General features: G+C 40.7%; 1 protein-coding gene across 1 annotated transcript in view; it reads left to right on the top strand.

Moving 5' to 3' along the window:
• The first annotated feature begins 526 nt into the window (after nucleotides 1-526).
• The window catches only part of LOC128563326 (ral guanine nucleotide dissociation stimulator-like), a 143172-nt gene continuing 131162 nt past the window's right edge, over nucleotides 527-12536 (top strand). Inside the window, exons 1-2 of the mRNA XM_053558657.1 lie at nucleotides 527-586; nucleotides 964-1210. Of these exons, the coding sequence (XP_053414632.1) occupies nucleotides 527-586; nucleotides 964-1210 (307 nt within the window). The remainder of the gene's footprint in view (nucleotides 587-963; nucleotides 1211-12536) is intronic.

Raw genomic sequence — 12536 nt, 5'->3', positions numbered from 1 at the left:
TCTTGGGCTCAAGCAATCATTTTGCCTCAGCCTCCCTAGTAGCTGGCAGCTCCTGGGGTGACTGTCAGGAAGACCAACTTTTCAGAAGCAGTGCTCCAGATTCTAGACCACACTTTGGCGACCTGTGAAAGCTTGTTAGAAAGAAAGAATCGCCTCTTGTTCTCGCTCCCTGACCTACTGAATCAGAATCTGCATCTTAGCAAAATCCCTAGGAGGTTGTCACCAGAATTAGGTCCTACATTAGTTTGAGAAGTACTGCTGGACCTTGGTATCTTGAGGTAGCTTTACAACCTACTGATACCCGGGACCCCGCCCAGAGATTCTCCTGTACTTCTCGCGTGCGGCCAGGGCAAAGGGCTCTTACAAGCTTCTCAACTTATTTTAATGTACAGCCACAATAGAAGACCATTGTCCCTCAAATCACTACTCTTTATGGGTAAGCTATAAGCTTAGTAAAATTGGCTTTTGTAAGCTGGCCCGGCAACCTTAAGGACCGCTTAGAGTAAACGGTACTTTTCAAGGGACCATGGACTCCAGAGAAAAGCAAGTTCAACCACAAAAATTTACGTTTACAGTACCGGAGGAGGTAGTATTCTTGCACAGCAGCCGGCAGCCCACACCGGTCGTCAGCCTCCCTCAACGCCCCCCACGTCGACCCCGCCCGGCTTGTCCCTTCCCCGCCCCTGCTCCCCGCCCCGCCTCCCCTCCCCGTGACGTGCCGCAGCGGGCCGCGAACATGCGCACTGGCGCCCCGCGCTGCCCGTCATCCTCCGCGGCGCTGCAGTAAGAGTGGACTGCGGTAACGGCCGGCGTGCTCGCGACGCAACCGGCCGATTGGCAGAAGGCTGGTGGTCTGCCGGTGGCGACAAGTCGGTTTCTCTCGGACTGGCTTTCCTGTTGAGCCGTGATTCCCTTGGAGCCGGAGACACGCTCCAGGGGCTCGCACTCCGGGGCTGGCGGTAGCCGCAGCGGTGGTGTCCATGCGGTGTCTGCAGCCTCATTTGCCGCCTCGGTCGCAGGGCGGTGCGCCGGGGCCAATGCCAGGCGTCAGGCACGGCTGAGCTGAGGCGGCTGGTGCAGAGCCGCAGCTCCTCGTCCTGCACTCACGCTGCGGCGGGGCAGTGCCGACCGGTCGGGCTGCGCACTGGCGTTTGCGAGGCTGCCTCGGAGAGCTGTCCCCTCAAGAAGACTCCGTGCCTCCTGAGTCCCGGTAAGTTGAGGAAAGTTTCTGAAGTTGGAGGGAAGCCGTGGGAGGGAGAGGTTCGTTTTTTTTTTTTTTTGTAGAGACAGAGTTTCACTTTATTGCCCTCGGTAGAGTGCCGTGGCGTCACACAGCTCACAGCAACCTCCAACTCCTGGGCTTAGGCGATTCTCCTGCCTCAGCCTCCCGAGTGGCTGGGACTACAGGCGCCCGCCACAATGCCTGGCTAGGGAGAGGTTCGTTCTTATTATCTTTATGTTGTGGGAAGCGGGGGTGGCACCTCTTGTTAGCAATGTTCCTGCTTGGTGAGAAAGTGCAGTGTGGGAAAAAGGAGATACTGCACTCAGACACCGGGAGAGTCTGGAGTCCAGGACTGGCTGGCCCCAGCCTCTGACGAATATGCCAGTTGGAAATGTGCTGGGAGAGGACAGGTGCTCTCAGGGCATTTCGCATGCTGCTTGTTAATAGCACATTCGGAGCTCCTTAACTCTGTGTGTGTGGGGGGGGGGGGGAGAGGTCCAAAAGGTCTTCTCACCTCCGTCCTAAGTCCTGGGGGAATGACTCTCCTTGGATGCCCAGCGCTGCTATGAATCTTTGGGAAGAAGAACTAAACCACACTCCTTTCAGGCCTGCAGGCTTCCCGCTTCCCCTAGGCAGAAGTTGCCAGCGTTTCCATACATAATTGGAGGCTAGTCCTTTCGGGGAAAAAAAAAAACAATTTATATACCAAGTTGGTGTTTTGTGCTCTAAGGCAAATGAAATGAGAAAAACGCTCTGTGCATGTGATTTCATACACTTTAAGAATGTGGGCAAGTCTCAAAGAAATAGAAATCAGATGATGACACTTGGGTTTCATCGTGCTTGTCCTTCACTTCTTATGTAAGCTTTCTGGCTGGATAACTTTGTCTCTCTGCAGTGGCTGCAGCTGTGGTTCTCCATAACGTTTGTTCGAAGTCCAGCTTGAACAGTGTTTAATGAAATACTGACATGATATAGCTGCCTGTATTCTGAAACCGTGCACTCTTCAAATTGGAGCGTCTTCTCCTAATAGGGTGCATGGGAGGAAGAACTCCAATATATTTTTCAAGGCAGGTCCAGGAATTAGACACATAAATCAAGTTTTAAAATAGCATGCATTGTGCAGAGAGCATGCAGAAGACCCCTTTTTGAACACATGCCCTTTGTTTTAGAAAAAGTGGAAATTGTTCATGCTAGACAGTTGTTGAGTCTGAAAGTTAAGTGTACTGATGGGCTTAACTATCTTAATAAACAAAGAGCATTGTTTATAGGTAGGTTCAGTGTTCTACTGTGAAGGATAGAACTCTTTAACCTTTCTTTCCCAGCTGTCCCCTAGAGCTTTTCCTTTTAAGCAGAGTAATAGATTATCATCATTGATGTTTAATACTTGAGTTGATTAGATTTGTAAAAGGAATAGTGCTTTAAAATGCCATACAGTATATGGTAAACAGTCTACAGTGTACAGTATATTAGATAGTGAATGTTAAAAAAAACTAAGTGGAATATTTGCATAGAAGTCATGAGTTTAACACAACAGGTCACATTAAAACTGTGATCTGTTTAATTTGGACTTAAAATTGTTGTTTAAAGCAAAACTCAGTGGTGTATTTTAATGTAAGATTTTTTAGGTAATCTTTAGAGAGAGAAGTGCATTTATTTATGGTATTCCAGCATCTAGAACAAGATGAACTAGTTAAGGCACCTTATTTTAAATGTAGGGCTTTTTTAAGGAATTCTAAGAAAATACACAAAATGTTATTTCAGAAGTTGAGAAGTTAGTCAAGTCAACACATTGCTGTTTATGAGAGCAGCCAGTGTCTACTTCTGGAAAAGAGTCCTTCTAAGTATGGAACCTCAAAGAAATTGACCCAGTAAGTACTGTTGCATCCTACTTAAGGGGACTGGCTCCAGTACCATTGTCTGAAACTGGGCAAGTTACCCAAACTCTTTGCCCCCATGTTTTTATCTTTAAAATGGGGATAACAGTAGTATCTATCTTGCAGGATTGTGGTAAGGAATAAATGAGTTCATAGATGTAAAGCTTTGAGCCAGTAATCTGGCATATTAAGCTTGCTCTAGGTAAAGTTATTTTACAGCTGCTGTCGGAGGTTAACAGAAGCGGTTCACGTGTATAATAGCAGAGACAGCATACATATTTATTGGGCACCACCTGGAGATACAGACACCAGCTGGTATTTAACCTACTGTCCCCTTCAGTTCCTCATTCCAGTTCTTTGAGGTAGGTGGCTTCATCTCTGCTGTAGAGATGAGGAAATGGAAGCTCATTGAGATCAAATAGTAGAAATTGGAGCTAGGATTTTAATTTTAATTCATGGCTGTGTTCAAACTGACCTTTGTGACCCTGCTGCCTCAACTTGTAAATGAGATAGACGCATTATTATCCTTAATTTACAGATGAGGAAATCTAAGCTTAAGGATGTAAGTGTGCAGAATGGCCCCCACCGCTGAGATCTCCATGACTGGGAACGATTATTATCATCATAATTATTGTTAATTCATTCACTCATAGCTCCATACCTCCTAGTATGTAGTAGATGCACCAGAAGGTGAAGTTAGTTTTCTCCTTCAATTTGAACTGAATTCTGTTGCTTTTTATTTCTCTGTTTATATATGTACACAGGGTCAAAAAGAAAAATTGGTGTAATGTCAGAGTTTACACTGGAGGTTGATGCTCTCTGTTTTGCTTCCTGCCTGTGCATGTAGCTGCAGCAACCCTCACACAGTCAAGAAAACCACTGTGAGCAGCCCCAATCAATCCACAGACAATATCCTCCCTGAATATGAAGTCCGCCCCAGCAGGAGAGCTCCCCTTGGGCAGAGAGAGAGAGAGAGATCTTGCACTTGGCTTCATATTAAACTGTGTGTTCAGAAATGAAAGTGATTATTCCTTCACATTAAATAAGCACGCTTCCTTGAGGCCTCAGTACCAGTGTCACAGGAAACAGTTTTAAGGGTCTACACGAAGTACTTTTTTAAACATCTCTCCACAGCCTGTTGAACTTCGGGCCTGAGCCCCAGATTTTGGGAATGATTGAAAGGCTATTTGGGGGGCTTTCTTTTATAGATGGTGTTCTGGCCCTTGGCAAATCTTTACTCTGTTGTCTAGAAATTAAAATCTAATTGCTGTATTAGGCACCTAGGCACCATAGGCACACAGACTGATAAAATGTTTAATGAAATATCTGAGCTTAGGTATCCCACCTTTGAAGACAGACTTCAGGTTGGTTTTCTTTTTATAAAATAAAAACTCCCTGGGAACAGGCTTCTAATTGTCTACTTCAGTGTACCTGGGGATACAATACCACAGTTGCAAGGTGCCAAAAGAGCCTTGGCCATCGACAGAGACGTGTCACATCTCTCTGAAACATCTTTTACTTCAAGTTTAACCCTCCTTTGCAGAGAATAGATATTCCCTTTTTCTGGTCAATACTTACATTTCAAATGTTCTTCTGCTTTGGGTTATTCTATAGTAAAAGGCCCCCTTGATCACTTTTGTGACTAAGTTAGTTCCATAATTAATTATTTACTAATGCTTTAGAATTTACATCTAGTTGTTTTATTTCCTGTCTGTGTTGGCCCTTATCTGTTTAAGTGACCTATCTATGGTGACTTTTAAATCTCTAAATAACATTCTTCGGACATCCAGCTTTCTTTTGCTGTCAGAAGGTTCATGCATAAGAAATGCAAACTAACTTTAATATGGATATAAGCGAATGAAGGTCATTTACTCTACCCAGTTGTAGGTACTTTTGGAATTTTCACTTTAGGCTTGGGGAATTGGGAGCTGATATTTCTAAAATGCTTGTCTTATGCATTATGAGGGGTGTATTGGAGATTTATACAACTTATACAAGCGAGCAGTTCATACTCAACCAGCCCATTGAGCCTGAGTCATTGCTGAGTTTTAGGGCGGGGGGTGGATATGAGGGGAGCACAGCTCTGAGCATAATTTATCCGACTGCCTTTCTAGTCCTTTGCTGGCTATCCCCCTGCATAAGGATAGGAATGAATAGCTGGCAGGGAGCATTCACTACACACTGGCTGCCATGCTGCAAACTTTACACACGCTATTTCCTCTAATCCTCACGGTGACCTTGTGTGGTCTTTACTAGCTTGTTTAGCAAAAGTGGCACCTGAAGTCTAGGAAGGTCAGGGTATTTGTCCAAGGTGATACTAGTGAGTTTCAGAGTAAAGAGTGGAGTTTGGAGCTGTATGATAGGGCCATTGCTTCTGATAGAACATTCTATTACCTCTGGGTTAATATGTTGTACTGTATCATGCTTTCTGAGAGAATCCTGTGCTACCTGACTTGGTCCCTATATAAAGGTCCCTAACTTGGTCGCTATCTCCCTTGCGCCCCCGTGGGAAGGCGCACACCCACCTTCTTGCCCACAGCCAGCAGCAGCAAGAATTGACTGCACAGGAAGCATCATCTCTGTATCTTGGTGGAGGAAGAGCTTAAGCTTAGTTCATGCAGTGAGCTCAAAAAAGAAAACCACACATCCGTTTTGTGAAGTAGGAAGCATGAAGGCTTCAACTGATAGTGGAGAGGCATGTTAACTTTCTCTGGGTTTGGGGTCATATACTTGCATTGTTCTCATTAACGAAAGGAGAAGTGTGGCGATCTGAGATTTTTTTTTTTATTTTAGATGTTTATTTAAATCTAAAAAGTATCAGCAGTGAACTGTCACAGGAGTACCACATTAGTATAGCAGTGTTGTCTGTCATTCCCTGAGACTATGGTTTTTAAAGGAAATGAATACATAACAACCACTGGGTTCTGTCAGTGATGCTGACTCCAAGGAAGTGGCTTTCCCTAAGGATCGGTGATCTGAGTCTGGGAGAGCAAATAGGAGGCTACCAGGATGCTGAGGATGGAGGTGGGCCGGGGGAAATCCTTCTGAGCACAGGGAACGGGGAATATGGTGTAACAAAGGTACCCATGAGGAGGGTGTTTGTGAAACAGCTGGTCATTCTCTGTGACCGGTGCATGTAGAGGGGGAGGGATGAGGCTAGAAGCAGAGATTGGAGGCCAGAGCCACTTCAGGAAGAAGGGTCTTGCAGGCCATATTTGATCTTGTAGATGAATTTGAACACTTGAGGCTATCCTTTTAAAATAATCATTGTGGGTCTATTGCAGAGTGGATAAGGTGAGAAGAGAACAGGAAAGCCATGTTAAAAAAAAGAAAAACCTTTGAATCTTAGTGTGGATTTAAGGTCTGAACTCAGAGAAGCTAGGAGGGGATGGTGACTTTCAGGATGACTGTCAGGTTTCTGGCTTTGGATAGACAGAGGTGATATGGTAATGGTGGTGAATTCAGAGGATGGAGCACTCTGTAGGGGAACATGACAAGTCGTGGGTTTATGCAGTATGACACACCAGAGGAACATCTGGGCTTGAGGTGCAGTTGACAGTTGTACAGCTTGTGCCCTGGAATTCAGGACAGAGGCTGTCCTGGAAATGTAAGTTTGTAGGTCTTCTGCGCATTTGAAATTGTTTTTCAGGTTGTGATCTGCCTGGGAGAGCATGTGCAGTTAAGGAACTGATAAAGGCCAAGGTGGCAGAAGTGATAACAGTGTTTGCCAGTTTACAGAAAAGGAGATGGGATAGTAAGTGTTTTTTCCAAATGCACTGACCCACCCTGAGTCTCCTTCCCTCCTTCCCTCCCACCTTGCCTTTCCTTTCCTTTCTTTCATTTTTTATTTTATTATTCTTTTTTGAGATAGAGTCTCATTCTATTGTTCTGGGTAGAGTGCCTGGGAGTCATGGCTCACAGCAACCTCACCAAGCCATCCTCTTGCCGTACCCTCCAGAGTAGCTGGGACTATAGACATTCACCACAATGCCCAGCTAGTTTTTCTATTTTTCATAGAGATGGGGTCTTGCTCTTGCTTAGGCTGGTCTTCATCTTCAGAGCTCAAGAAATCCATCCCCCTTGGCCTCCCATAGTGCTAAGATTATTGGCGTGAGCCACCATGCTGGCCAGGATAGTAAGATTAAGTGAGAAAAAGTTCTTGATGGGTGCTTGGACATAAAGTGGCAGAAGCCAGAGGCAAAGCAGAATGAAGGGCTTGACTGAATGGGAAGTGAGTGATAAGAGAAATGAAATAGAAAGAAAAGGCAGAGAGCAAAGAGACGGATCTGACTGTTAACTTGTGTTTATCTACACAGATAATGGTGACTGTTTGTCATAGAGTTTCAGTTCCTCTCAATAAATGTTAAGACCCACTATGTGGAGGGTAGTGGTGAAAGAAATAAAATTACAAAAAAAGTGTGATCCTGGTTCTCCAGCAGCTTATAGAATTATCATGCCTTGTTTTTGTGTTCCATTCATTCTTCTCCTTTGTTGACATCAGGATGCAGGCAAATGAGAGTATGGGAAGCATGAAAGAAATCACTTTGCTGGTCCATAAACTGCTTCTCCATAGCAGCCATATCTAGATCTGTCCATGGATGAGCACCCTGAGGAGGAAAGCAATAAGTGATACATTATTTGCCAGTTTACAGAAACTATGCTTTTATTTTTATTTATTTATTTATTTATTTAAGTTTATGCTTTTATTATGTCCATAGCATCTTTAGAGGACATGGACCTTTGAATCAATCCTTATACAACTGTTAATGAGACTTGTGGCTCACTGGATTATTTGAAGTATGTTGAATACAGTGTCCTATAATTTTCACCTATTGTATAAAAATAGAACTTGTTGTTATAGACAACTGAAATATTTGGAGAGGATGGAAATAAGTACTGTGTGTTTTAGTTCACATCATGCATTTCAGTCCTCAAATGTTTTGTCTTCTAATTTTGAGTTGAAGGCCGATTAGCAAATCTCTGGATATTTCATCTGGGATATTAATGTCTAGCAGTAAAAATGTAGCTTAATAACTTCTTTTTCAAGATCAGCATCACCTTTGAATTTTTTATATTGCTCATACCATACACATGCTATGGTGTAGGCTTGGATGCACTTAGTTATCAGAACTCTCAGACTGATAAAGTGAAAAAGGCCTGTTACAGAGATGAAGAAACTGAGAGGGTGGGTGGAGATATAAAGATGACTGGGTGGAGACAACACACCTGGTAAGTAGTAGAGCTCCCAGGACCCAAAATGAGACATTCGGACTTCAGATCCTGGGTTCATACCACGCTGTGAAGGTTCTTGGATGTTTGTGAATAGCTACTAAAGAAAAATTAAGGGGTGGGATGTTTAAGAGTTCTTTTTTAATAGTCTGCTCAAAGACGTGATAGAAACTGTCAATTCAGTTTCCATATTTGATGAGCCACAGATTATTTATGCAAATATATGTGATTAAGTTAGACTAGGGCAAAATCTGTTTTTTTATAAAATCACATCTTTCGTTATCTGAAACAGCACTTAACTGAGTATTAAAGGCAGGGTTTTGATATTTTAAATTGTAAAATTATTGTAGTTAAACTTACTATTTGTAATGCAATGGAAATTTGTTTTTCAGCAGTTGCAATTGCTGTTGAATATAAGAAGCATTCTGTGTGTGTGTGCACACGCATGTGCATGTTCATGTATATAAAATAAAAGTCAGCTAAATTGTGAACTACTGGTTTTCGTTTATTAATATTCTAGAATTCCCCAAATGCATTAAATGATGTAGCTTGCTTTGTCTTGCCAAAGCAGCTGTCATGTTACCCATTTAATGCCAAAGTGTTGAAGCTTTTGTCTTTTTTGTAAGTAGTGTAAAATGACACAGGATAAATCTGAAAGATTTATTTTAGTTTACAACTTCTGTTTTGGCTCCTGCTAGTCTAAAATTTTGATTACCTAATTTAGCTCCTGTTAAAGCAGATATTAGCTACAAATATATAGTAATGTTAAAATCATGACATGTACATGGAACGTTATGGCTGTTGGAAAGTTTATTTATTTTTGTTTATTTCACAAAAAAATATCTAGGAGGCTTACTAAATGGCAATTTCCAGATGAAAGCAATTTCAAGCAAGTGCCAAAATGCTGGTGCCAATGTGATGCCTAAATCTCAATTTCAAGCTTCATGGTGCCAATTTTACATTTTAGCTCCAGTAGGAAGAGATGAATCCAAAGGGGCTTACGCATTTGTGACATTTGGTGACTTGCTGTTTTGCTACTGATGCTGATTTTCAAAAGTAACATTACATTTATAAATTTTTAAAAGTTTTATAAAATGTCAAGCAGCTACTTTCATTCTGTTAGCTATTACCATGCATGGTGTATTTAGAGTAGCCTTAGTCCACTGCATTTGAGAAATTACAATGTAGACGTATGGAAATTTAAATAATAATATAAAGTAATAGGATATGTTACATATGATTTTATTGCATTCATAATAATATGTGAGGAAACTCAAATAAAGTAAAAGAAAGATTAATTTGTCCATTTCATGTTTCGTGTGTCTCAGTTTCTTCCAATGACAATGTTATAATGAAGGGCCTAGAGTTAGTATTTACTCACTACTAAGATGAACAATTAAGCTGCATTTCCTACTAGTCTTTTTATGAGTTTCTATTTTTATATTATGAACTAGGAGCTCATTTTCTAAAATGTCATTAAATTTTCTTTTCCTCTCTTTCCTTATTGGCATTGAATTTTACTCAGACATTTGAAAGTTAGTGTATACTTGTCATGATAGAACATGTCTAAATTAGTAATCTAATTTGAATAGCATAATTATGTGTTCGGTTGGAGCTTGATTGAATAGCGTGCTTCTGCATATTGTATATATTCTTTCTCTTAGAGGATTTAGGAATTACATACTTAGTATTTCAGAGTCATAAACCTGTTTATGTTTACCAGTAGGCACACAGAGCAAAATATAAATATTTTTACAAACAGAATTGGAAAAGATAGGCTTCTGTTCATGTGTTAGAAATTGACACATAACTGTCTACTATAGCTTTTCCTTAAACGAACGGATTGATAAGAAATATAGAACTGGTTGAAAACTAGGGTGGTGTCATTTGTGGAATCTAAATTGTTGATGTTGATACTGGAAGCAACTCCTTTGTTTTGCTAAATAAAAAAGATGATTTGAAGTAAAATATCATTATGAATTCTGAATTTTTGCATGTCCTTAGATAGTGTTAAGAATATTTTTCCTTTGTGTTATTATATAGTGGTCTCTTGCCCAAAAATGTATGTTTTGAAATTTAATGTTAACATAAAATGCTCAATATCTCCAAATTAGAAACTAAAAAGTCTGGAGTCTGATTATAAATATACAATATGAATAATAACAGCTTTTTAAGCTTTGCGTTTGAACAGGATTGGTAAATACTGCAGTTGTTGAGAAAAATAAAATAAAGCTCAGATGTATTAAACTTATACTTAACTTAATGGTTTCTGCCATTGCAGTTCTTAACCTTTCCAACTGGTTGAGTTATTTCCTAATAGTGCCGTGTCAGGACCTGAATTATTGTAGATCTTTCCTCCTAATACATATTCAATAGCATTTTCAAAATTATTCTCATTGATATAATTCATGATACACAGCCTAGTGCTGGCAAGGGGCATGCTTCTTTCAAACTGTTTTATAGCTATAGGCCATTTCGCATTTGGACTCTTCTCTTTGTGTATTTCCCTTGTTCCATATATCCTGAAGATTGTCAGCCTTATATTAGAATAGCCCTTTTGCTTCTCCACAGTTACACAGAGAACAAAAAGAATTTCTTTCCTTTTCTTCTCGCCATCATACGCCAAGGCCTGTGGTCAGAGAATCATTGTTTGCTAGTCATATGCTTTTTCTTTCTTGACTTCTCACCGGCTTCAGAAGTGATAACATGAAAGGCATCCTTCAGATGTGGCCACAGTGAGTTTGCGCTGCCTTAAACTTTTTCTATCTAGAGCTGTGGTTCTCAACTCCCCAGAAGACATTTAGCAATGTCTGAATGTTTTTTGGGTTGTCACATCTGGAAGGGAGGTGTTACTGGCATCTAGTGGGTTAGAAGCCCAGGATGCTGTTTTACATTCTGCAGTGCACAAAATGGCCTTCCCCAGCAAAGATTTTTCTGCCCCCAAATGTCAGTAGTACTGAAGATGAGAAACCCTGATCTGGAAGGTAGGGAATATCTCTTTAATAGATAGAGATATTATCTATTATGTTGGTCTATCTATTGTGTTATGTTGGTCATGCACTTGGAAATGTGATAGATCTGGTAAAGGAGACATTGCATTCAGTATAATCATTTGTTGAACACCTACTAGGTTCTGAAAATACAGTGAAGACCGTGACATAGTTCCTGTCCTTAGGAACTTATACTCCCTTTGCAGGAATGACTACTAAATAAAACTTAATGTGTGCTGTAATTAGAGGCATGTGTGGCATGGTAAAATGAAAACAATTTAAATTTCATTTGCTAAATGTAAGGGAATATCCGGAGGAGATCAGTTTTCTGTCTAGACGCAATATCAGTCGTTTGCAGATGAAATTTCTCATTTTCCCTTGATAATCAGGAGTAGGTTCCATTTATTGTTCTCCCCTCTTCTCATTTCAACTGGTATTCATTTGAAACGTCAGGAGAAAAGGGGAGATGTTTATATAAAAAGTATTACTTTAGTCTATACTTAATAGATCCGACATGTACCCTTGCTTAACACAATAATTGAGGTGAGGAATATATTAACCAGTACGATGTAAGCATTCCAAATTGTATATGAAATCAGCACATTGTACATGATCTACTTCTTCATGATTTAATAAAAAAAATAAATAAAATAAAAATGTAGTACTTTAGTAATTTAGGAAATGAAATTTTTTAACATCTTCATTGAGATATAATTTACATGCCATAAAAATCTCCTATTTTAACTGTTCAGTTTGCTGATTTTTTAGTAAACCTACAGAATGTGGAAACTATCACCGCTGTTCAGTTTTAGGACTTCTCTGTCACCCCGAGAAGATCAGATTGGCAATCAATCCTCATTCCCACTGCCAGCCCCAGAGAACCACTAATTTTTCCATTGTTTTCTCTGTTCTGTCTCACTTTCTGTCTCTATACCTTAGCAAATCTCTGGACATTTCATATGGGATATTAATGTCTAGCAGTAAAAATATAGCTTAATACCTTCTTTTTCAAGGTCATCATCACCTTTGAATTTTTTATATTGCTCATACCATACACATGCTATGGTGTGGGCTTGAGTACACTTAGTTATCAGAACTCTTAGACTGATAATGTGAAAAATACTGCAAAGGAGAAGATGAGTGTGTGTGTTAAATGCAGCATGTTCTACATTAAAGGGTGTACAGAGTGGCTGTTTTCCAGCTGTGTCCTGCTTTGTTCCT

Source organism: Nycticebus coucang, chromosome 13 (genome assembly GCF_027406575.1).
Source record: "Nycticebus coucang isolate mNycCou1 chromosome 13, mNycCou1.pri, whole genome shotgun sequence".
In the NCBI taxonomy this organism is placed as follows: Eukaryota; Metazoa; Chordata; class Mammalia; order Primates; family Lorisidae; genus Nycticebus; species Nycticebus coucang.
This window is presented reverse-complemented; position numbering and strand designations above follow the sequence as displayed.